Source organism: Thamnophis elegans, chromosome 2 (genome assembly GCF_009769535.1).
Source record: "Thamnophis elegans isolate rThaEle1 chromosome 2, rThaEle1.pri, whole genome shotgun sequence".
In the NCBI taxonomy this organism is placed as follows: Eukaryota; Metazoa; Chordata; class Lepidosauria; order Squamata; family Colubridae; genus Thamnophis; species Thamnophis elegans.
In genome coordinates, this window is record NC_045542.1 from 9479394 (window position 1) to 9502606 (window position 23213).

Genomic DNA, 23213 nt, shown 5'->3' on the forward strand with positions numbered 1-23213 from the left:
TTTAATATGCTGTATTGTTTATTGTTTGTTGTTTCCCCCTCCCTTTTGAATTGTGAGCCGCCCTGAGTCCCCTTAGGGAAAAGGGCGGCATACAAATAAAGGCAAAAGTAAAAAAGTAAAAAAAGATTAACCAGCGAATGCTGGCTGGGGAATTCTGGGAGTTGAAGTCCGGACATCTTCAAGTTGCCAAGGTTGAGAAACACTGTAGATAACAGTAGCGCTTGTAATGAATAAAGTGCAAGTTCTCTCAGTTACCCCAAAGGCAATCCGCTGATTTCACTCGACGTCCTTCCAAAGAAGTGTGTATAATATTGAAGCTTGAAATGACAGAGACATATATTAAATCGGATGCAATGTTGGCCGACCTGAAAGACCAGTTTGGGGACAGATTAGATCCTCCTGAAGAATAAAATCTATGTGATGGGAAGGAGGCGAAAACTACTCAGATCGGAAAAAAGGGTGGGTGGGTGGAGGAATTAAAAAGCTGGCTCAGAATTATTCAGAGACCTTTTTATTTATTAAATTTATTTATTTGTATCCCGCCTTTATTATTATTATTATTATTATTATTATTATTATTTTACAAATAACTCAAGTTCTTCACGCATTTATTCAAAATGTTGGACTCCGCGGCTCTTCAGTCATAAAGCTAAACCTCTAAAAATTGATCTGTGACTTTTCCAAGTCCCAAAAGACAGTCCTTGGGGCTCTTACCATAGAGACGAGGAAATCTAGAGCGAAACCTTTTCTTGCTCGCCTTGGAGAGAACCAAGAAGCGGGGATCTCTCTCTTCTTTTTTTTTTTTTAAACCACGACATGTTGGACCGGAAACTCAGACTTTCTACCCCTCTATCCTTTTTTTCTCTATCTCCGTGGGCTCCTCCGAAAGTGCGTCACTTGGGAAAGCCTTTTCCAGCAGCCCGAAGGGGGCGGGGTCTTGCGGGAATGGATACTTGACGGGCTTCCCTCCTTCGAAGCCCTAGTGGGAAGGTAGCGGCGCGTGAAGAGAGGCTGCAAAACTTGGGGCGCGTTGAGGCTGCACGTGTCTCCACCGCCGGCGGGGGGGGAACAAAGAGGAGAGACTTGACGGGTCAGTCTCGGGGAAGTAAGTGCAGGTGAATGAATGGGATTTGACGGGGGGGAATCCAGGCGGGGTTCTGGGGGGATGGAAAGAACAGACGGTCCGATTAGGAGGCGCGTGCAGTAATCTGGGAACGACCCTTTTGCACAGAGGTATCGTCTATGGGAGCTGGGGTGGGGTGGGGTGTGTGTGCGGCGGCTTGTATTGTATTCCGGTGGTTGTAAGCCTTGCCTAGCAGATGGGAGAGGTTCAATGGGAGAGATGGACTCTTGAATTTGGGATGGGCAAGCTAAATGCATCGACCCGCAGATAGAAGGGGGCTGCCCCCCCCCAGAGGAGGGTTTTAGAGTGGGAGAAACAGGTGGAGTTTGTGTGTGTGTGTGTTTGTTTGTGTGTTTGTGTGTGTGTGTGTATGTATATGTGTATGTATGTGTGTATGTGTGTGTGTGTATGTATGTATGTGTGTGTGTATATATATGTATGTATGTATGTATGTATGTATATATATATATATATATATATATATATACACATACATACATACACACACACACACACACACATACATACATACATACATACATACATATGTATGTTAGATTTTTACAACCCCTGGTAAGCCCCAATTATGGGAGGAAGCTAACTGCTTCCATCATCTGTCAATCGGCTCGTCACAAGAGTCCATCATGACAGAAACCCAATGTTTTTTACTGTTGCCTTTGTTATGTTTGTGTTTTTTTATTTGTGCTGATAAATAAATAAAGGGAGACTAGTATAGATCTATTTCAAGCTATTTAGCTCTCATCAGCTAGCTTCCTCCCATAATTGGGGCTTACCAGGGGTTGTAAAAATCTAATAGATACCTTTCACCCTGGCTTCGCTGATAACGGATAAGAGCCTGTGGCCTAATGGCTAAAAAGTCTGCCTAGTATGTAATATAGCCCAGGTTCAAATCCCAGTAAGGGTATGGCTAGCTGATGAGAGCTAAATAGCTTGAAATAGATCTATACTAGTCTCCCTTTATTTATTTATCAGCACAAATAAAAATATACACATACACATATATACACATACACATACGTTGTATTTGTGCTGATAAATAAATAAAGGGAGACTAGTATAGATCTATTTCAAGCTATTTAGCTCTCATCAGCTAGCCATATACCCTTACTGGGATTAGAACCTGTGCTGTATTACATCTTAGGCAGATGTGTTAACCATTAAGTCACAAGGTTCTCCTCCTTATCAGCTGAGCCAGGGAAATAGGTATGTATTTAGTGATCTATACTAGTCTCCCTTTATTTATTTATCAGCACAAATACAACACAAATGTAACAAAGGCAACAGTAAAAATATTGGGTTTCTGTCTGGATGGTCTCTTGTGACGAGCTGATAGACAGAGAATGGAAGCAGTAAACTTCCTCCCATATCTGGGCATACCAGGGGTTGTGACACTAAATAAATAAATAAATAAATAAATAAATACATACATACATACATACATACATACATACATACATACATACATACGAATGAAGAAATCGGATGCTGTGGTTCAGTGTGGTTCAGACTTTGCAAAGTGATGGAAAGGGAAGAATAGGCTCAAGAAACAGGTGGCTGAGTCGGGTTGCTTTGGAGGGGCGGAATAAAAAAAGCAAATGGAATTTGGTTAGGGGTGGGTGGCTGCCTGGCAACCTGGAGATGCAAGCTTTAAAAAAAAATCATTGCAGAAGAAAATGGAGTTGCTCTCTGCTGCAAGAGATTAGACTGCCATTTGTCAGAAATGGTGTAGGGTCTCCTGCTTGAGTCTGGGGAGGGGGAGTTGGATTAAATGACTACCAGTATATCTGTTATCTGCAGTACTTTACTGTATCCTTGTTATGAAATGTGGGGAAAGAAGGGTGACCAAAAGATTTATATTTCAGTAGGCGAAGATGCTGATGATGTTGAATGGCATCTGGATAGAAACATTTTATTGTGGCTTCAGCTGGTTAATTCAGAAGGACAGGAAGTGACAGGTTTACTGGGGAAAAAAATCAGGATCGACTCTGGGTGTGTGTGGGACAAAGCATTTGATTGCCACATTCTCTTTCCCCTGTCATATACAGTATTTACTTTTACAAGGAATTTACAACCTTTAAAGATTGCTGCTGTCAAAATTCCAAACTGATGCTCAGATAAACTGGTTCTCTTCTGCAAAAACCCTACCATCAGCTTCTATTTAGAATGATGCATCTCTTCCTTTTTTCCTGTCCTGCATCTCAACAACATTTTTGGCTGTGGATGTTTTCCTACGGAATGAATTGTATGCAAGAAGCCAAAATAAAAATTGCAATGATATCTTTTCGCTTGGCTTGCTGCTCCAGCCAAGTACTGAAGAAGTTGCCTGATTTCTCTGCTATCTTGAAAACATGCTTATTAACTCAGTTCCGGAAAAAAGGAAACACTAAATAATGATGCTAAAAGTATAAAGTTAAAAAATATCTACTGGCAGCCTATGTATCTAGCAACATCTCTGAAGGGTAACTGGGACTGAGGCCCATATTTGGTACACTGAGGAGAGAGCTATGATAATGTAGAAAAAAAATGAGATTGGGAGTTTCTTCTTGCTCCTGAAATTATTGAGAACCAGATCTTTAAAGCTGTGGAGAGCCAGTCTAAAGATGAATGAATACATGAATACACTCCAGAGTGTATTCACTCTCCAACTATTTCCTATTTCTCCCAGATGATATAATTTCATGTGATGTGCATCTCAAAATCTTTATTTCCCTAAGAATAGCATATGTCCCGCATTTCATCCCTCAAACTGGTTTTTCTGGAGTTGGGGTGGATCTATGACAGTGACATGATTGGTTAATAGTTTGCTTGGAGGTGTAATTATAATTAATATCAGCTTCTAAAAGCCATATATCTATGTGGCCATATGTCATATAGTATTACTAAAAAGCAGGCCATTATATTTCAGTTGCATCTTTCAATTATGTGATTCGGCTTAATTCTGATGACTAATTTTAAATAGAAAAAATAATAATCTGAGGTGTTATAATCGGAGAACAGGGTTCTGGAGAAATGGCTTTGATGTTGTTGGTTCAGTTTTTTTTGTTTTGTGACTGTGGCACCTCTTTCAAAATATAGGACTTTTTTTTTTAATGTTGTGTGGCAATCCATGGGCAAGATGATCCTGTAAGGGTGTGGTGCCAGTAGCAACTTCAGACTGTGGCCTCTGAGTAGAGCAAGGATTCAGCACAAGTCTGTCAGCTGAGAAATATAATGGAAATCATTGGCTGAAAAACAGTCTGCTGTCTCTCTCCATTCACAGGGACAGCTGACAGCATTGCCTTTAGAGGATCACCAGGGATGGGAAGATGCCCCTGGAGGTGAAATGGCCGTTTCCTCAGGTCCCAAATCTGCCATGGAATTTGGCCAGCAGGGTGATCATGGGATTGGTGGGTACCTATAGCTGCTTCTGGACCAGTGAGTATTTATTACCTCTTCTCTGTTTTGATCAATGGCTGATTGAAAGATGCTTGACTGATGAAGCAAATTTGTCGCTTGGGGCTTCCTTGGCCATATTATCAGGGAAGGTACTTGGAATGTTAGGAACAGCCAAAAAGCTCATGCTATCACATGTCTTGGTTCTTCCGGGCATAATGCAAATTTTGGAGAAGAGGTCCCATTTTTCTGAGCTCTGGAAATTAGCAGTTAGACTTATATACCGCTTCATAGGGCTTTCAGCCCTCTCTAAGCGGTTTACAGAGTCAGCACATCGCCCCCACAGTCTGAGTCCTCATTTCACCCACCTCGGAAGGATGGAAGGCTGAGTCAACCTTGAGCCGGTGAGATTTGAACTGCTGAACTGCAGATAACAGTCAGTTGAAGTGGCCTGCAGTACTGCACCCTAACCACTGCGCCACCTCAGCCTCTTGCTAATTAGCAATAGCAATAGCAGTTAGACTTATATACCGCTTCATAGGGCTTTCAGCCCTCTCTAAGTGGTTTACAGAGTCAGCATATTGCCCCCAACAACAATCCAGGTCCTCATTTTACCCACCTCAGAAGGATGGAAGGCTGAGTCAACCCTGAGCCGGTGAGATTTGAACAGCCGAACTGCAGAACTGCAGACAGCTGAAGTAGCCTGCAGTGCTGCATTTAACCACTGCGCCACCTCGGCTCCTTAATTGATTAGCAAGATGCCCAATACCTGGATTAGTAGATCGGGGGGGGGGGGAACAAGAGGGTGGATACTAGCTCATGGATGGATGAATATGGATCAACATATTCGATAAGTTTATGTACCTTGCCTTTTCCAATGGCCGGTTTTGTCTGAGGACAAGATCCATCAAAATTCTTGACTTGCATCTCCTCAGATCAAGTTCAACTCCAGGACATTTGTTTTCAGGTTTTTTTTGGAGGCAACGGTGAAGAGATAATTTCTATTCCTTTCTTTTGGACTGTTTTTTTATAATTTTTCGCTTATGACCTTGGGTCTCTTTGATAGACCTGTATAAATTCTCTGAACACCCAAAACATTCAGAAGTCTAAATTCCTGATTCTGCTCTGCTCTGCTTCAATCTGAATTAGATCCTGGGAACTCTATAAGTGGGATTGTTAAATAAAATCCACTTGAGTGTTTTATCTAAAGTGTTGCAGTTGCTGCTTTTCACTCTGCTGCCTTGTTGTCCTTTGTTCAGGATATATAAACAAGCTGAATATCCATAATGAAGAAGTTCTTTACGAGCTAATTGAGAAGCGCCAACCAGGAACCCCCCTCTTGACTATCTGCAACCATCAGTCCTGCATGGATGACCCACATCTTTGGGGTACGCTATGAGAAGGGAAGGGCTGCCAGTTTGAGAAAAATATTCCCCCCCACTGCCCCCCTTTGAGACATTGGATCATTATTCTTTTAGGATTTAGAGTCAAACAAGCAAAAGAGAGTGCTTCTCCCATTTCACAGATCTTCCATTAAGGTCTTTTAATTTGCTGTTATTAAATGCTAAAAATATAAGCCTGTAGTACTACAATTATAATGCAAATAATATTGCTATGATTATAAATCATATATAGATGGTTATCATGGCACGACAAAACCGCGGACCACTAAAGCGCGCCCGATTAAAGCGCGTCGCTGATGTCATCAGCAGCGTGACAACAGCGACCGCAGAGAAAAAAGGGCGCTTTAAAAAGCGCTTTGAAAGCAAGCCGATTCACGTTAAGGTAAGGGTTAGGTTTAGGGTTAGGGTTAGGGTTAGGGTTAGGTTAAGGGTTAGCGTTAGGTTTAGCGTTAGGTTAAGGGTTAGGTTTAGGGTTAGGTTTCAGGGGGTTAGGTTTAGGGGTTAATTTTAGCTTTAGCGCTCACAGCGTGCTTTTTTCATCGCGCTGTGATGACGTCAGGTACGCGGTTTCGTCGAGCGCGCTTTAGTCGACCGCGGTTTTGTGGTGGAACTGATGGTTATATATAGATGGTTATAATTCATCTAGCAATAACAACAACAATTGTGACATAATTAATACAGGCAAGGATGATTTATGAATGCACTGAAATAGACTGGGTGAAGCACACATTGTTTTACATTTTAAAAAAAAGGAAAGAGGAGAAAGGAAATGAGGGAATTGCAGAGATCTGGAGCTTACATTGTTAATTTTTTAGAAACAGGTGGTTCAGGGTTTGCCCAAAAGTAAATGAGAAAGGAAGTCGTATGGTCATTAATCCATCTTGCTTGGTCAAATATTTCAATCATTTTCAAATTCTGAGTAAGTTTATTACTCTGGCTATTTTTGCAGCAAGAAGGTAAGTGAGGCTTTCCAGTCCATATGATCTTGAATCAAGCAGTGCTAGCAAGGGCTGTGAAACAAAAGCACATCTAAAGAATTTATTTGATTTTATTTATTTATTATTTATTTATTATTAAAACTTGTATGCCGCCCACTCTCGGAAGACTCAGGGCGGATTTTAGTTATTTCTGTCTTTCAAATTTTTCTCTGATACATTTCCTAACACATTAATGACTCATTTGATTAAAACATCATAACAGATCTCATATTTAAGTCCCTGAATCAATTGTTACTGTCTGTCAGCCCTTCAACCTGAGCCAGGTCAGGAAACGTGGACTACTGAAACTCTAGAGCCGTGACGGTGAATCTATGGCACGCATGCCAGAGGTGGCACACATAGCCCTCTCTGGGCACGCACGCCCTCAGCAGCTGCTCTTCGGGTCTCCAGTGTGCGCATGCACACCAACTAGGCGATCTCTGTGTGTGCTAGAGCCCCAGAAACCCGAAGACCAGATGAGCAGAGTGCATGTGTGCGCTGGAAACCAGAAGACCAGGTGGCCAGCATGTGCATGGGATTCAAATAATTTAACAACCGGTTCTCTGCCATAATGACCAGCAAGGTAGGTGCGGCTTGGTTGTCATGTTACTGGTTGGGCATGGCCAACTCAACATCACTCACGTTGATGGACACTTCGCCTTAGCTGTTATAATGTAATAAGGGTTAACCAGAGAGGCAGTTTCTATAAGCAGGGCAATAAAGATTAGGCTAGAAACAACACCAGAATGTTTCCTTCCTGCCTTCCTTACAGGATTAGCCCTGCAAAGTGGGAAAAAAACAACAACCGGTTCCCCAAACTGCTTAGAAAGTTACCAAGTGATTCTCCCAAATAGGTGCGAACTGGCTGAATCCCACCCCTGGCATGTGCACTGGCCAGCTGATCATTGAGTTTTCAGGGCTCCAGCGTTCGGTGCTTGTTTTGGTGCTTGGTGCCGAAAAGGTTCACCATCACTGCTCTAGGGTATCTTGAAAGCTTGCCACAATATCCTTCTTCCCCCGAATCAAGGCAGATTTATCTTAAATTTCTTTCTTAAAGATTTTTTTTTTAACTTTCCCAGGAAAGTTGACATGGCTCTTGCCTTCCTTTCTTAAGAATATCTTCACATTCCTGTTCATTGCCTCAAACAATATCTAGCAATATTCAGATATATCTGTATTGAACTTTAGCTATCTACTACTATGCTTTTAACAAATCATGATCAAATTGATGAGTCCATGGTACTTGTTTAATTTGTTACTACTTGTAATAAGTGCAGACCCATCTTGAACAAGAATTTCCTTCATAGCTTATTCATAGAAGCATCTTTCTTTCAAGAAAGTTCAGTGTGGTCAAACTTCTCTGCTTTCAACATTCCACCTGTTTGAATGATACAACTGGTACATCTTTAAGGTGGACAATCACCTAGGAGTTAAAACTGGAATCTCAGTGAGGGTATTTTTTTTATTACAAGTTCACTTTTAAAAATTAAATACTAACAATGCCGCAATACCACCAAATGTGAGACATAAGAGAGCTAGTTTGGGGGTAGTGGGTAGGGTGCTAGCCTAGAAACCAGGAAATTGTGAGTTCTAGTTTTCCCTTATATATGAAAGTTGGTTGCATAAGCTTCAGGCCAGTCAAAGGATTGTTGCTGTAGAAAAAAATACAAGGCCAAAGTATTAGGGTGTGCATACTTTCTTAACTTGCACATAGAAAGGTGGAACAGACTATAATACATTGCATAACACTGCACTCAGGAATTTACCCACCTTTTCATGTTAAATCAGAGCAGTGACATCAAACCCTGGCTCTTCCCTGAATCACATTCCAAATAGTGATACGTATTTTAAAAATTCCATTCTTAACTGCAAAGCTACTTCAACAGCTTTCTAACATCACCTGTTTTTTATGCATTTATTTTTCTGTTTGGTAGAAATAGGTTTGTATTGGTCCCATTAATGTTGTGTTTCCTACAGGTATCCTGAGATTACGACATGTCTGGAACTTACAGAAGATGCGGTGGTAAATCATGAGGAAGGGTGGTTTTCTCTGGAAAAAGAAGGGCCCCCATTCAGTCCCTGTTGTGTGGGTTTGGTGAACATCTTTAAGTACTGTGACATATTTTTTGTGGCTCTCTTAGGACTCCAACAGCTGCAGATATCTGCTTCACCAAGGAGCTGCATTCCCATTTCTTTAGCCTTGGGCGATGTGTTCCTGTCTGTCGGGGTATGTAGCTGATTTACTTGATAGAGGAATACAGACAGATCACGATTAGTGCATGTTCAAAAAAATGCAATATTCACTTAAGCGCTAATTGTAAAATTGAATGCAGATCATGTTTAATGCCACCCAAAATTCAGTTAATGGGAGACTCGGGGTTCTGATATTGAAGGCAGTGCACGCACAGTTGCAGTTTGGGATTTTAGTCACAGCTACTCTTCATGTGTTCAAAACGAGAAAAGGAATTTTCCATCAGAAGAAAACTGTACAAGTTCAAAAAAGACTGCTCACTATTGCATTGGAGCAAAAAATTCATATAACTGAATGGCACAAACATGGCTACAGCAATGCTAAAAATAGGACGAGATGTTGGAATGGCGAGGAAGTGGCGCAGTGGGTAGAGTGCAGTACTGCAGGCTACTTCAGCTGACTGCTATCTGCAGTTCGGTGGTTCAAATCTCACCGGCTCAAGGTTGACTCAGCCTTCCATCCTTCTGAGGTGGGTAAAATGAGGACCCGGATTGTTGTTGGGGGCAATATGCTGACTCTGTAAACCGCGTAGAGAGGGCTGAAAGGCCTATGAAGCGGTATATAAGTCTAACTGCTATTGCTATTGCTATGGCTGAATTTACAGTATGGATTATTATAAAAAACAGGGGAAATAAAATAAAATAAAATAAAATTGTACCAGCTTTTTATGGTTTGCAAACATCTACAACATCCTCTGTGTTACAATCACAGAAACAAAATATGGATGTATGGATTAAGGATTGCAGTAAAAATGCACTCCTCTTGGCAGAGTGGCCATTCAGAACAAAACTTAAAGTTTGTTTAAGAGAGTAAAAGAAAAAGAAAAGAAACAGAACAAAGGTGTTGCTTGATTTGGTTGACTTAAAAATTGAATTTGATGCAAGTTAAAATTGCTGTAAGATTCACATATACACATGAACCTTTCTGCATATAAACATTTATGTTTAAAATATTCCATTGCCTCTTTTCTATCAAGCTGGAACCAATTGCCCCATTTTCCATAGAAATATCACTTCAAATAATGTGAACTAGAATTATGGGATTCTTCTGTGGGATTCATTAACCAAGGCATGCAGCTCTTGGGATACAACTAGAGAGATGATATCAGGACCAAGGACAGAAGTGCCTGAAACAAACTGAAAAGTAATTTTCCATCTTGAGATCCCCACTAAATATTGAGACAGCAAGAGGTCTTTGGACCTTTATTCCCCAGTGTTATATCTCCATAAAAATATTAGTGATCTATAATGTTTTTAATAGTATCTTTATTAAAATTACTATAATAGAAATACCAATTAAAAAATAGAAGGTGCAGGGGAAAAATGAAAAAATATATACCGCAGTAACAAAAGAGACATATATGAAGAAATGACTTCCTAACTTCATAGCAAATATAACCCATTTTAGTAACTTGTCTTTCTTTTAAAAATATACTTCTGCAGAGTAATTTATCATTGCCCCCCGCCCCCCAAAGCCTACATGTCTTACTGTTGCTGAGTAGATCCATTAAAAATTGCCAGTTGCTTGTGCTCGCTTCGGCAGCAATAGCAATAGCAGTTAGACTTATATACCGCTTCATAGGGCTTTCAGCCCTCTCTAAGCGGTTTACAGAGTCAGCATATTGCCCCCAACAAGAATCCGGGTCCTCATTTTACCCACCTCGGAAGGATGGAAGGCTGAGTCAACCCTGAGCCGGTGAGATTTGAACAGCCGAACTGCAGAACTGCAGTCAGCTGAAGTAGCCTGCAGTGCTGCATTTAACCACTGCGCCACCTCGGCTCTTTACATAGCACATATACTAAAATTGGAACAATACAGAGAAGATTAGCATGGCCCCTGGGCAATGATGACACGCAAATTCGTGAAGCGTTCCATATTTTTAAATAATAAACTTAGCAGAGATGGCTAAAATATCAGCATATCTCAAGGATCACTCAAATGAGAGATACAAACTGGAGTGGAGAAGATGGATTGACTATACTCAGAATAAATATGGGACTAGGAAATTCCAGATAGTTTATGACTGTAGAAACAAGGAATGATATAATTTGTTTAGAGTTAGCCTAGCAAAGAGGAGTTAAAGCTCTGAAATGAAAGATGATACTAACTATCTTTAAGTTTATTTTAGAACATCTTTGTTAAAGATTTATACCCTGTATTGGTTTTCTGGGAAGTCGTGAGGGGGGGGGCGGGAAGGTGGGGGGGTTGGGGGGGAGGGGAGGGGGAGGGAGGTAAACATTTGTAAAAAAAAAAAAATCGAAAATTTTCAATAAAAAAAAAATGCCAGTTGCTTTACACATGGAAAAAGGGTCTCTAAATAAAAATCTTACAGATACCTATGTCTTTTTTTCGTAGGGAGGGATGACAAGTAGTATGGCTGGGATGCATGCTTTAGGAACCCTCTCTAAGAGTGTAGATAAGGAGTTTCCATGTTAGATGGAAGACCTTGACAGTGTTCCTTCTTTTCACAGGAGACGGAGTCTACCAAAAAGGCATGGACTATATACTAGAGAAGCTCAACTGTGGTGACTGGGTGCACATGTTTCCAGAAGGTAGCAGTAGCTGAAAACTGTTCTGGGAGGTTGGTGGGGGTTAGAAGGCACAGATGCATTTCATAGCACCTTGCTATCATACCTGAACTGCCAGATTCCCTAGGGCAATGGTCTCCAACCTTGGCCACTTTAAGACCTGTGGACTTCAACTCCCAAGAGTTCCTCAGCCAACAAAGCTGGCTGAGGACCTCTGGGAGTTGAAGTCCACAAGTCTTAAAGTTTCCAAGGTTGGAGACCACTGCCCAAGGGGACTTGCAGTGCACCCAATTGCTCCACATTTCCTCCCAACTTTCTTTTGCAGGTAAAGTAAACATGACCCAGGAGTTCATGCGCTTCAAATGGGGTAGGTATTTTCCTAAGAAGTGAAGTGCATTCTGGGGTAACTCGGTCGCCTTTAATTCTGCTTCTTTTTCTGTCTTCCAGGTATTGGCCGTCTTCTGGCTGAATGCCGTCTGCACCCCATTATACTGCCACTCTGGCATGTAGGTGAGGCCTCAAACAAAAGTGTAGGGTGAGGTTGGAGAGAAGGGGAAGTAAAATTTGCACGGTGGCTACAAATTACAGTTGCCGGAATAAATGTGAGATAGGTGTCCCCAACCTGATTAATCCTCTAACACCTATATAGGAAGAATAATATGAGAAGCGGTGGCTTTTCTCATTCCAGGCCATAATAATCTTGAAAGCGAAGCAGATGTGCTCAAGGAAGCTGGCAGGAACTCACACATCAGTTAACCATCCAGTGAAGTAATTTGTGATAGCTTAGAGGATAATAAATAGTTTGAAGGTGCCACGAGATATTTTCTGCAATAGAGTAACATGGCCACAAGGACCTTTTCCTGGTTCACTGACAAATGCGCGCACAACAAAAGCACGCCGAGAAAAGCGCGCCAAGAAAACCGTGACGTCGAAATTGCGCCCACAACAGCGCGCCGACAAAAGCGCGCCTTCAACAAACAACGCGAAAACAACATAATAACCCTAAACCTAACCCTGAACCTAACCCTAACCCTTACCTTAACACTAATCACACTTTTGTGGGCGCGGTTTTGTCGGCGCGCTGTTGTGGGCATAATTTCGATATCGCGGTTTTCTCGGCGCGGTTTTGACGTGCGTGCATTTGTTGGGTCACGCCTTTTCCTTAGTGATTGACACTTTCCTTTTTGGAAATAGTTTTCTAAGAATGAGTCCAAAAGGATGGTTTTAAAAGGTAAAGTGGCAAATCACTGTAGAAGGACCTCCTTGTACCTGCCGGCTCCTTCCGTGAGCAGGCAAAAAACCACTGCAACTGGAACAAACTCTTCCCCATCTACACATATAAGTTGAACTTTGAGGATTTTGTTCTTTGTCCAAGTGCCTTGGATGAATGCAAGCTCTAGTACAGATCTGTTTCCTCAAAGCACATCCATTCAACTCCCATTTCCAGCTTGAGGATGCCTCACTATCTCATCCTCAGGACAAATCCCCCTAGTCTATTTTGTATTTTGTATCTATCTGACCTGATGTAAAAGTCGCATTTTCTGTTTTCTCCCACCTCTCCCTGATGTGTTAAGATTTGCACAATGCCTGAAGCTGCTGGGGCTATAGAGCTGGTGATGTAGAAAAGGCCTCAGTTCCCGTAAGCCCTTTTGGTTATCTCCCCTCCTCTCCCCCTCCCCTTCCTCCTGTTTTCCTGGTTCCCTTCTGATCATGCAAGGCTCCGGTACTAGTCCTGCTGCATGCCAGATAAAATCCCAGAACGTGTGTGTCGGGGGATAACACTGATTGAAGTGGGCCCACCATCATCCTCATACAAATTGCCAAGATGCCACAGGAGGGTAGGGTGACTCAAAGTCAGCATCTGTCAGCATTACTTCATTCAGTAATCAGGAAAGAAAACCACTGGACTCCATTTGAATTGAAATCAAGGGTACTTTTACTAATTATAAATGAACAGTTGCAAAGCTAAGCTGAGTCTGGTTAATTAGGCGTGAAAGCAAATAATATCAAGTACAATTCAATCCCCTCCCCTTGGCACCCCTGTACATAGTCCAATTATAATGCACCCAACTGTACCAGGTGGGAGATAACTTCAAAAGGTGTCATCAGGATGGAAGGCCGGACAGTTAGCCTTGGCGGGAAACTCCCTTCTTCCACATGCGCAGTAAGGTGGTCAAATCAGCGACTAGAAACTTCCTCCAGCACATAATGATTTCCCTCCCAAATACCATGCTCCCCCCCTCCCCGTTTCAACGACAGCCGAAGCAGCAGCAAGCAGAGGCTGACAGCATCATTACTGGGCTGCCTGCAGGTCACAAGAGAGTTAGTGCTGGCCAAAGCAGTCAGATTCTTTCTAAAGTCACTCTCCCTTCCCGGAGCTTGAGTGCCATAACATCATGCGCTGAAACAAGAGAATTTGCTCTTGGAGCTTTCCCCTCTCAGATCTCCTCTGTGACCTGCCCACAACCCTTGCACTTCGGTCAATACTGGCCTCCCCACCTCATGGGATCTGCTTGTCAGCAGACTGCCGAGAAGATGTCGGATGGGAAGGCAAATAAGGCTCTATACTTTTACTGCCACAAATGCGCTGTGCTACCTGCCTGCCCCTTCCAGCTCCAACTGCAGGTATGATCCTGCCAACTCCACGTATCAGCTGCGGTACCTGTTTCATGGGATGGAATGATGTCGTAGACACTCTATCTGTGAATTAGGTGCTACAATACAATACAATACAATAGCAGAGTTGGAAGGGACCTTGGAGGTCTTCTAGTCCAACCCCCTGCCTAGGCAGGAAACCCTATACCGTTTCAGACAAATGGCTATCCAGCATCATCTTGAAGACTTCCAGTGTTGGGGCATTCACAACTTCTGGAGGCAAGTTGTTCCACTGATTAATTGTTCTAACTGTCAGGAAATTTCTCCTTAATTCTAAGTTGCTTCTCTTCCTGATTAGTTTCCACCCATTGCTTCTTGTTCTACCCTCGGGTGCCTTGGAAAATAGTTTGACTCCTTCTTCTTTGTGGCAACCACTGAGATATTGGAACACTGCTATCATGTCTCCCCTAGTCCTTCTTTTCATTAAACTAGACATACCCAGTTCCTGCAACTGTTCTTCATATGCTTTAGCCTCCAGTCCCCTAATCATCTTTGTTGCTCTTCTCTGCACTCTTTCTAGAGTCTCCACATCTTTTCTACATTGTGGTGACCAAAACTAAATGCAGTATTCCAAATGTGGCCTCACCAAGGCATTATAAAGTGGTATTAACACTTCACATGATCTTGATTCTAGCCCTCTGTTTATGTAGCCTAGAACTGTGTTGGCTTTTTTGGCAGCTGCTGCACACGGCTGGCTCATATTTAAATGGTTGTCCACTAGGACTCCAAGATCCCTTTCACAGTTACTACTGTTGAGCAAGGTACCACCTATGCTGTACCTGTGCATTTTGTTTTTGTCGCCTAAATGTAGAACCTTACTCTTTTCACCATTGAATTTCATTTTATTAGATAGTGCCCAATGTTCAAGTTTGTCAAGATCCTTCTGTATCTTTAGCCTATCTTCTGGAGTGTTGGCTATTCCTGCCAGCTTGGTGTCATCTGCAAATTTGATGAGTTCCCCATTTATTCCCTCATCCAAATCATTGATGAAGATGTTGAAGAGTACTGGGCCCAAAACAGAGCCTTTGGGTACACCACTGCATACTTCCCTCCATGAAGATGCAGTTCCATTGAGGACTACACGTTGAGTGTGGTTGGTCAGCCAGTTACAAATCCATCTACTTTATCTAGTAGTAGGTTATGGTCTACCTTATCAAATGCCTTACTGAAGTCGAAGTAAACTATATCAACGGCATTCCTCTGGTCCACTAATTTTGTCACATTATCAAAGAATGCAATAAGATTAGTCTGGCATGATCTATTTTTGACAAACCCATGTTGGCTTTTGGCTATTACTTTGTTTGCTTCTAGGTGTTTGCTAATTTGTTGCTTGATTATCTTTTCCAGAATCTTTCCTGGTATTGAGGTCAGGCTGATAGGTCTCTAGTTTCCTGGATCTGGTTTTTTTCCCTTTTTTAAAGATGGGGACCACATCAGCTCTTTTCCAATCCTCTGGTAGTTCCCCGGTGCTCCAGGATCTCTGAAAGATATAGTTCAGTGGTTCTGAGATCTCGTCAGCCAGTTCCTTCAGAATCCTGGGGTGTAATCCATCCGGTCCTGGTGATTTGAACTTGTCTAGGGTAGACAGGTGCTCACTTACCATTTTCTTCCCTATTTCAATTTGTATTCCTAATCTGATTTTTGTGGTGCCGTTTTTGATAGGTTGGACTGTTTTATCCCTTTGTGTAAAGACAGATGCAAAACATGAGTTAAATAGTTCTGCTTTCTCCCTGTTGCTTGTCACCTTCTTGCCACTTTCTCCCAGCAATGGACCAATTGTTTCCTTAATTTTTTTCTTGTTTTTAACATGTTGGAAGAAGCTTTTTTTGGTTATTTTTTACTTTTGTGGCAAGCCTTTCTTTATTGTGATCTTTAGCTTTCCTCACTTCATCTTTACATGCTCGGGCTATTTGCTGATATTCTGCCTTAGTTATGTCCCCCCCCCCCCTTTCCACTTTTTATACTTATCTTTTTTGTCTTACAATTTGTCAGAGAGTTCTTTATGCAGCCATGCTGGTTTCTTTTGGGAGCTGTTATTTTTCTTCTTCATTGGTATTGTGCTAGACTGGGCTTTTGTAATCTCATTTTTCAAAATTTCCCAAGCTTCTTGAGTTGTTTTCCCCTTGAGTATTCTCATCCATGGAATTTTTCCCAAGCTCTCTCTAAGTTTATTGAAATTAGCTCTCTTAAAGTCCAAGACTCTAGTTTCACTTTGTTCTACTACTTGTGTTTGCATAATGTTGAATTCCAATATTGCATGGCCACTTGCCCCCAGGGTTCATGTGGCTTCAACACCTTCTATCATTTCCTCTCTGTTAGTGAGAATTAAATCCAATATGGCTGATCCCCTTGTTCCCTTCTCTACTTTTTGGGAAACAAAGTTGTCTGCTAAGTTTGTTAGGAACCTGTTGGATCTTCCACTTGGTGCAGAGTTTGTTTCCCAGTTGATGTCAGGGTAGTTAAAATCCCCCACTACTATTGTGGTGTGCTTCCTACATACCTTAGTTAGGGTTAGGGTTAGGGTTGACTAGCAAAAAGTTCATCTATTTCCTTTGTACTTCCTCTATAACCTTTGTTGTAGATAGGAGCAAAAGAGAACAGGAAGCAGTAAAAAGTTGTCAGTGTGGAATCCTGCCCCTCTTACATAAAGGAAGGTACTTGGTGCTTATTTTTTCCATACCCAAATGGAAGTGGGAATCATAGTGGGAGGGAAAATGCAGTCATAAATTGTTGCATCTAAAACTTGTTCTATCATGTAGAATAGGCAGCAGCATCCATGGAAAGAATATCCAAATCAGCAGGAGGGAGGGTGGAACATCATAAATGGAGGCCTCACACTTTCTGAATGTGCAGGTTCAAATAGGGCAGGGCTTGCGTTGCAGTGCTTCCATCTTTCCTTCTTGCCAATTTCCTCCTTCCCAACCCTCTAGACTGGGAATAGGATAGGAGGAAGCATTGTGAAAGATCCCAGATATCAAAGGCCATGATAAAAATGCTGGAAGCTGATCTCAACAAAATCTATGCAAATAGACTGCACAATCCCCCCACCTCCTGATTAGAATTTGAATAGTAAGGGCCAAACTGTTTGAGGGGGAGGGAAACTGGTTTGCAGGGATCCTATTTAAATAGAACAACATTAGGAAAAACTAATATATATATATAATATATATATAGACAAAAACACCAGCCTGAAGATGGCGAGTGAGACCTCGCCGAAACGTTCCCAAGACAATCTCAATCTTACACGGGAAAAGACCCGAATACAACAAGACCAGCATATATACATACACACACACACACACACACACACATATATATACATACATACATACATACATACACATACATACATACATCAGTGGTGGGTTCCGGATCCCGTTGCAACCAGTACGGTTGCAATGGGGCCCGGCGTCCTCCAACGCGCCTGTACACGCTCATAGTGCATGCATGCGTTTTACTGTCCAGCAACACCTCCGCTAGCTTCTGTGACGCTCCAGCTGCTTGGCGGAGCATCATGCAGGCGCTGTACGTGGCATGTGCGTAAGTGCCAAAGAGTTTAAAGACAGGTAAGGACGACGGGCAGGCGGGTGGGCCTGGAACGGTATCCGCTGCTCCGGGCAGGCACCGATACGCCCGTCCTGGGGTGTACCACCTGCAACCCACCACTAACATACATACACACACACACACACACATACATACATGGGGGGGATTCAGCTGGTTTGGACCAGTTCGGGCTAACCAATAGCTCCAACGATCAGCTGAGAGCGGTTCAGCCCGATGATCAGGTGGGCCCACCCGCCGGCCCTCGCACTTTACTTACCTATATCCTCTCAGCTGATTCGCCTGGCAGAGTGGATTGCCACACCTTAGCTGCATTACTCCTCAAGGAGTAACGTGGGAGAGAAGTTCTGGTGAAACTGCGCCAGCGCATGCAGCAAAACACGCGATCACAGCATCGGTTGTTAAACCGGCAGGATCCCACCTCTAGATATGTAAACTAAGAACATGGAATACAAGTAGTCCTCAACTTACAACGGTTCTTTTGGTGACTGTTCAAAGTTACAGCAGTACTGAAAAAAGTGACTTATGACTGTTTTTCACTCTTACCACCATAGCAGCATCCCCACAGTCGGGCGATCAAAATTCAGATGTTTGGCAACTGATTCATATTTATGACCGCTGCTGTGTCCCAAGGTCATGTGATCACCTTTTGTGACCTTCTGACAAGCAAAGGCTACGGGGAAGCCGGATTCATTTAACAACCTTGTTATTATCTTAACAACTACAGTGATTCCCTTAATGACAAGAGAGGTCATAAAATGGGGCAAAACTCACTTAACAAATTTCTCATTTAGCAACATAAATTTTGGACTCAATTATGGTCATAAGTCAAGGACTACCTGTACTGGTTTAGAATTGTAGGTTCTTTTGCGATTGTATGTATGTATGTACATATATGTATGTGTAGGAATCCTGTTTTATGTTGTCATTTGACATCCCTGCAAGGATCAGGGCTTGGATCAAAAATAAATATTCTGTCTTTCAATTTCATTCCCTAGGAATGAACGATGTACTTCCCAATACACCTCCTTATGTACCCCGAGCTGGACAGGTATTGTATTTGGTTTATTTGTATGCCACCCTTCTCCAGGAGGGACTCAGGGCGGCGAACAACTCAGGGGGGAAAGGGAACATAAACAACAGTACACATAATTAAAATACACGAAAATCACACAGCCATACCAGTCGAGAGGGGAGGGGAACTCATCAACCCCAGGCCTGCCGGCACAGCCAGGTTTTGACGGCTTTCCGGAAGGCCTGGAGAGAGGTGAGGGTCCGGATCTCCGCGGGGAGTTCATTCCAAAGGGCCAGAGCTGCTACAGAGAAGGCCCTCCCCCGGGTGGTAGCCAGATGGCATTGGCTGGTGGACGGAACCCGGAAGAGGCCGACCCTGTGAGATCTGACGGGTCTTTGGGAGGTAATTGGCAGCAGGCGGTCTCTCAAGTACCCAGGTCCAATACCATGAAGGGCTTTATAAGTTACGACTAGCACTTTGAAGCGTATCCGGAGACCGATCGGTAGCCAGTGCAGCTCGCGGAGGATAGGTGTAACGTGGGTGTACCGAGGTGCACCCACAATCGCTCGCGCGGCTGCATTCTGGACGAGTTGAAGTCTCCGAATACTCTTCAAAGGCTGCCCCATGTAGAGGTAAGGGTTTTGGGGTTGCAGGATGGATATAGGGAAAAGGGGTTCCAATTGGCCTGGAAAATTATGAAAATGGAAATTAGTAATTTAGTAATTTAATAAATTTGTATGCCGCCCAATCCCGTAGGACTCTGGGCGGCTTACAGAAACAAGATAAAAGTTAAAAATAGAAAAAGAGAAACAAATTTAAAAACAACACACCATACATTCCGTCTAGGTGGGGCTGGGCCTCATTCATGAAGTCAACAGCCCCAGGCCTGCCGGAACAGCCAGGTTTTAGTGGCTTTTCAGAAGGCCGAGAGAGTGGAAAGGGTCTGGATCTCTACGGGTAGATCATTCCACAGGGCGAGAGCAGCTACAGAGCACTGAAATCTAGAAGCCCTCATTAGAGAAGTGTCATAACAGGGCATTTTCTTCCATACAGAAAATTACTGTGTTAATTGGGAAGCCATTCAGCGTCCGTCCATTGCTAGAACGGCTGCGGGCAGAAAACAAGTCGGCGGTGAGTGCCCAGGGAAAATACTGGGAGAACTTCCCTCCATGGGTGGTGATAGGATAAGCATTACGTGGCAGAGGTTGAAAGCATGAGTGTCCACGGGCAACAAAAAGCTTCCAGGGACGCTCAAGACGTTACATTAAAAAAATCCCTGAAATTTACCTTTAAATCTTATTGCCAGTCGCTGAAGAGATTGCTAAAGCTGACTTTATAGTATGATTCACATTGGACTCTTGACAATACAGTGAACATGCTAGATAGTAATGTTTAGATTTGTACCCTTTCAAGCACCAGATTGGGAAAAGTTGTGCACTGTGGCCCTAGCAAAACAGACTTGATGTGGCAAGGCATTAGCTAGATTCACACCAGTGGTGGGTTTCAAAATTTTTTAGAACCTCTTCTGTAGGTGTGGCCTGCTTTGTGGAGTGGGTTGCTGGCCATGTGACTGGGTGGGAGTGGCTTGCCAGCCATGTGTCTGGGTAGGCGTGGCCAACTTGTAAAATGTGGTGAAACTCACTTAACAACGCTCTTGCTTAGCAACCAAAATGTTGGCTCAGAAACCCTGGCATTTGAAGCACGCAAGTCTTAAAGCTGTCAAGTTACAAGACCCTTGCACCCCTAACCCTTTAGGGAAAAAAACCCCAGGGGTGTTCAAACTTGACAGCTTTAAGACTTGTGGACTTCAACTCCCAGAATTCCTCCTCTTGCTCTTCATTTTGATGATGGACGGGCGGGGGGAGGGAGCTGGAACCGGTTCTAAACGGCACTGTAGATTTGTGGAATCTTCTTCTATAGAAGAGGCTAGAACTGGCAGGAACCCACCCCTGATTCATACCCTATACAGAGCCATAATGTAGTTTGTGTACTTTGGGCTCCTCGGAATGTGTGTACACTGCCAAAGTCTTGTTTATAATTTAACATGGTGTGTGGACGCAATCATTATAAGTATGCTTGCATTGCTTTGCTGATTTGGGCTCTTTCTGGTTGCAGATGGAGATGCGCAAAGCCCTGACTGATTTCGTTCAGGAAGAGGTCCAGACTCTAAAGGATCAGGCCGAGAGGCTGCATCAGACTTTCAAGCTACAGGCCTAATGTCGACTAGACCAAGCAGCAGCTCTGTTACCGAAACATGGACTATCCACTCGTAGTCTACGGCAAGACATGCTGTCTATGCACAGACTACTTTTAACCCGTCGCTTTTAAGTTAAATTTTTATCCTTTCTCCACCTACCATCCACGCCCTGCTGCAGATGGAATGGCATTGCATGCAGAAGATTGGATGAAAGCTCCGATAACCCTTTGTCGACCTTCACGCTCTCCTCACTGTACTGGCTTTGGTGTCTGCCACCCGAAGGGAGGGACTTGTAATGACTACTGTATGTAGTTCCCTCTTGCTGGAACCTAGAGGTGTTGGGACAACGGCTGGTCGTGCAAGAACAGGAAGAGGAGGGGATGCAGGGAGCGGGAGGGGGGGGAACCCATCTCCATCCTGTTCTTGCAAATATCTCCGCTCATTGGAGGAATAGATAATGCATTTTGTACATTTCCTCTTTTTGTAGACTATTGGTTTGCAAATGGTTTTATACTTGAAAACTCTCCCCCCCCACCCCACTCCCCCAATAAATGATTCAGACCTGTTGCAGCCTGGGTTAAGCTCTGAAGTGCCAGGGACGAAAGCTTTCTGCACAGAATTCAGGTTTCTTCAGGGTGGAGTGTTACTACTGCAATGCACTCTACATGGGGCAGCCCTTGAAGAGCATTCAGAGACTTCAACTCGTCCAGAATGCAGCCGCGCGAGCGATTGTGGGTGTACCTCAATACACCCACGTTACACCTATCGTCCGCGAGCTGCACTGGCTTCCAATCGGTCTCCGGATACGCTTCAAGGTGCTAGTTATTACTTATAAAGCCCTTCATGGTATTGGACCTGGGTACTTGAGAGACCGCCTGCTGCCAATTACCTCCCAAAGACCCATTAGATCGCACAGGGTTGGCCTCCTCCGGGTTCCATCTACTAGCCAATGCCATCTGGCTACGACCCGGGGGAAGGCCTTCTCTGTTGCAGCTCCGGCCCTTTGGAACGAACTCCTCGCAAAGATTCGGACCCTCACCTCTCTCCTGGCTTTCCGAAAAGCCATTAAGACCTGGCTATGCCGGCAAGCCTGGGGTTGATGAGCTCCCTTCCCCTCTCGACAGGTGTGGTTGTTGGTTATTTTAAATGTCTATTTTGTATTTACATGTTCCCCTTCCCGTTGGAGTTGTTCGCCGCCCTGAGTCCCTTTTAGGGAATAGGGTGGCATATAAATAAAATAAAACTTCAAACTTACTTTAAAGTACCTAGGAAAAGATCCTCCATTAGCCAGCAGGTACACCAAATACTGTCGCTTGTGAAAAACAATTAAGGCACCGTTCTTAAAAACAAGCAAAACAGGTTGGCATAAATTTCGTCAGATATATAAATGTCTGTATATACAATACAAGTACCACGACTACGGAGACAGAGTGGATTTTAGGCACTGAAGACAGGAAAAAAATACAACAAACACATACACACCCCGCCCCCAATTTAGTTGTTTCTGGTTTTGGACAAATCCCTTCAATTTTCTTCGCAAGGTTTTTCGGAAGCAGTTTGCTGTTGTCCCCTTCTTTGGACCAGACTAGTGCAAGATTAGAGAGCCGAGGTGGCACAGTGGTTAAATGCAGCACTGCAGGCTACTTCAGCTGACTGCAGTTCGGCTGTTCAAATCTCACCGGCTCAGGGTTGACTCAGCCTTCCATCCCCCCGAAATGGGTAAAATGAGGACCCGGATTGTTGTTGGAGGCAATATGCTGACTCTGTAAACCGCTTAGAGAGGGCTGAAAGCCCTATGAAGCGGTATATAAGTCTAACTGCTATTGCTAAGGTTACCTGTACCACTATATCAAACTGACTCTCTAATTACCCATTAATACTGGATATTTATAAAATCCTGAACGGTCACAGGTGTTACAGTAATCTGCCAGTTTACATAAAATATAATTAAATCTTCAACCATTGACCCCATTAAACCATAAAAGATGGAGTTAGATCAGTACAATGCTTTCGGGAACATTCAATAGAGCACTGAGAAAATATCCACTGTAAAGAACTTGGTGTCTTCCTGTCTGATACTCAGATAGCAATGCAAGAACAAAACACA

At 43.2% G+C, this 23213-nt stretch overlaps 1 protein-coding gene and 1 non-coding gene across 4 annotated transcripts; both read left to right on the plus strand.

Moving 5' to 3' along the window:
- Positions 1 to 893: 893 nt before the first annotated feature.
- Positions 894 to 21676, plus strand: TAZ (tafazzin). Of its 3 annotated transcripts, none has more exons than XM_032211850.1 (11): positions 894 to 1115; positions 4404 to 4558; positions 5776 to 5904; positions 8874 to 8919; positions 9038 to 9123; positions 11619 to 11699; positions 12001 to 12042; positions 12123 to 12185; positions 18893 to 18945; positions 19963 to 20040; positions 21025 to 21676. In XM_032211850.1, exons 2-11 carry the CDS (start codon positions 4450 to 4452, stop codon positions 21124 to 21126), a joined length of 789 nt encoding a protein of 262 aa, XP_032067741.1. In that variant the 5' UTR covers positions 894 to 1115; positions 4404 to 4449; the 3' UTR covers positions 21127 to 21676. The 3 variants fall into 3 exon arrangements, with proteins under 3 accessions (XP_032067741.1, XP_032067740.1, XP_032067742.1); XM_032211849.1 differs by having other exon boundaries at positions 894 to 1105; XM_032211851.1 differs by having other exon boundaries at positions 894 to 1090.
- Positions 10925 to 11028, plus strand: LOC116505111. The gene has a single exon (XR_004254897.1). It is a non-coding gene; the product is annotated as a U6 spliceosomal RNA (small nuclear RNA).
- Positions 21677 to 23213: the final 1537 nt, after the last annotated feature.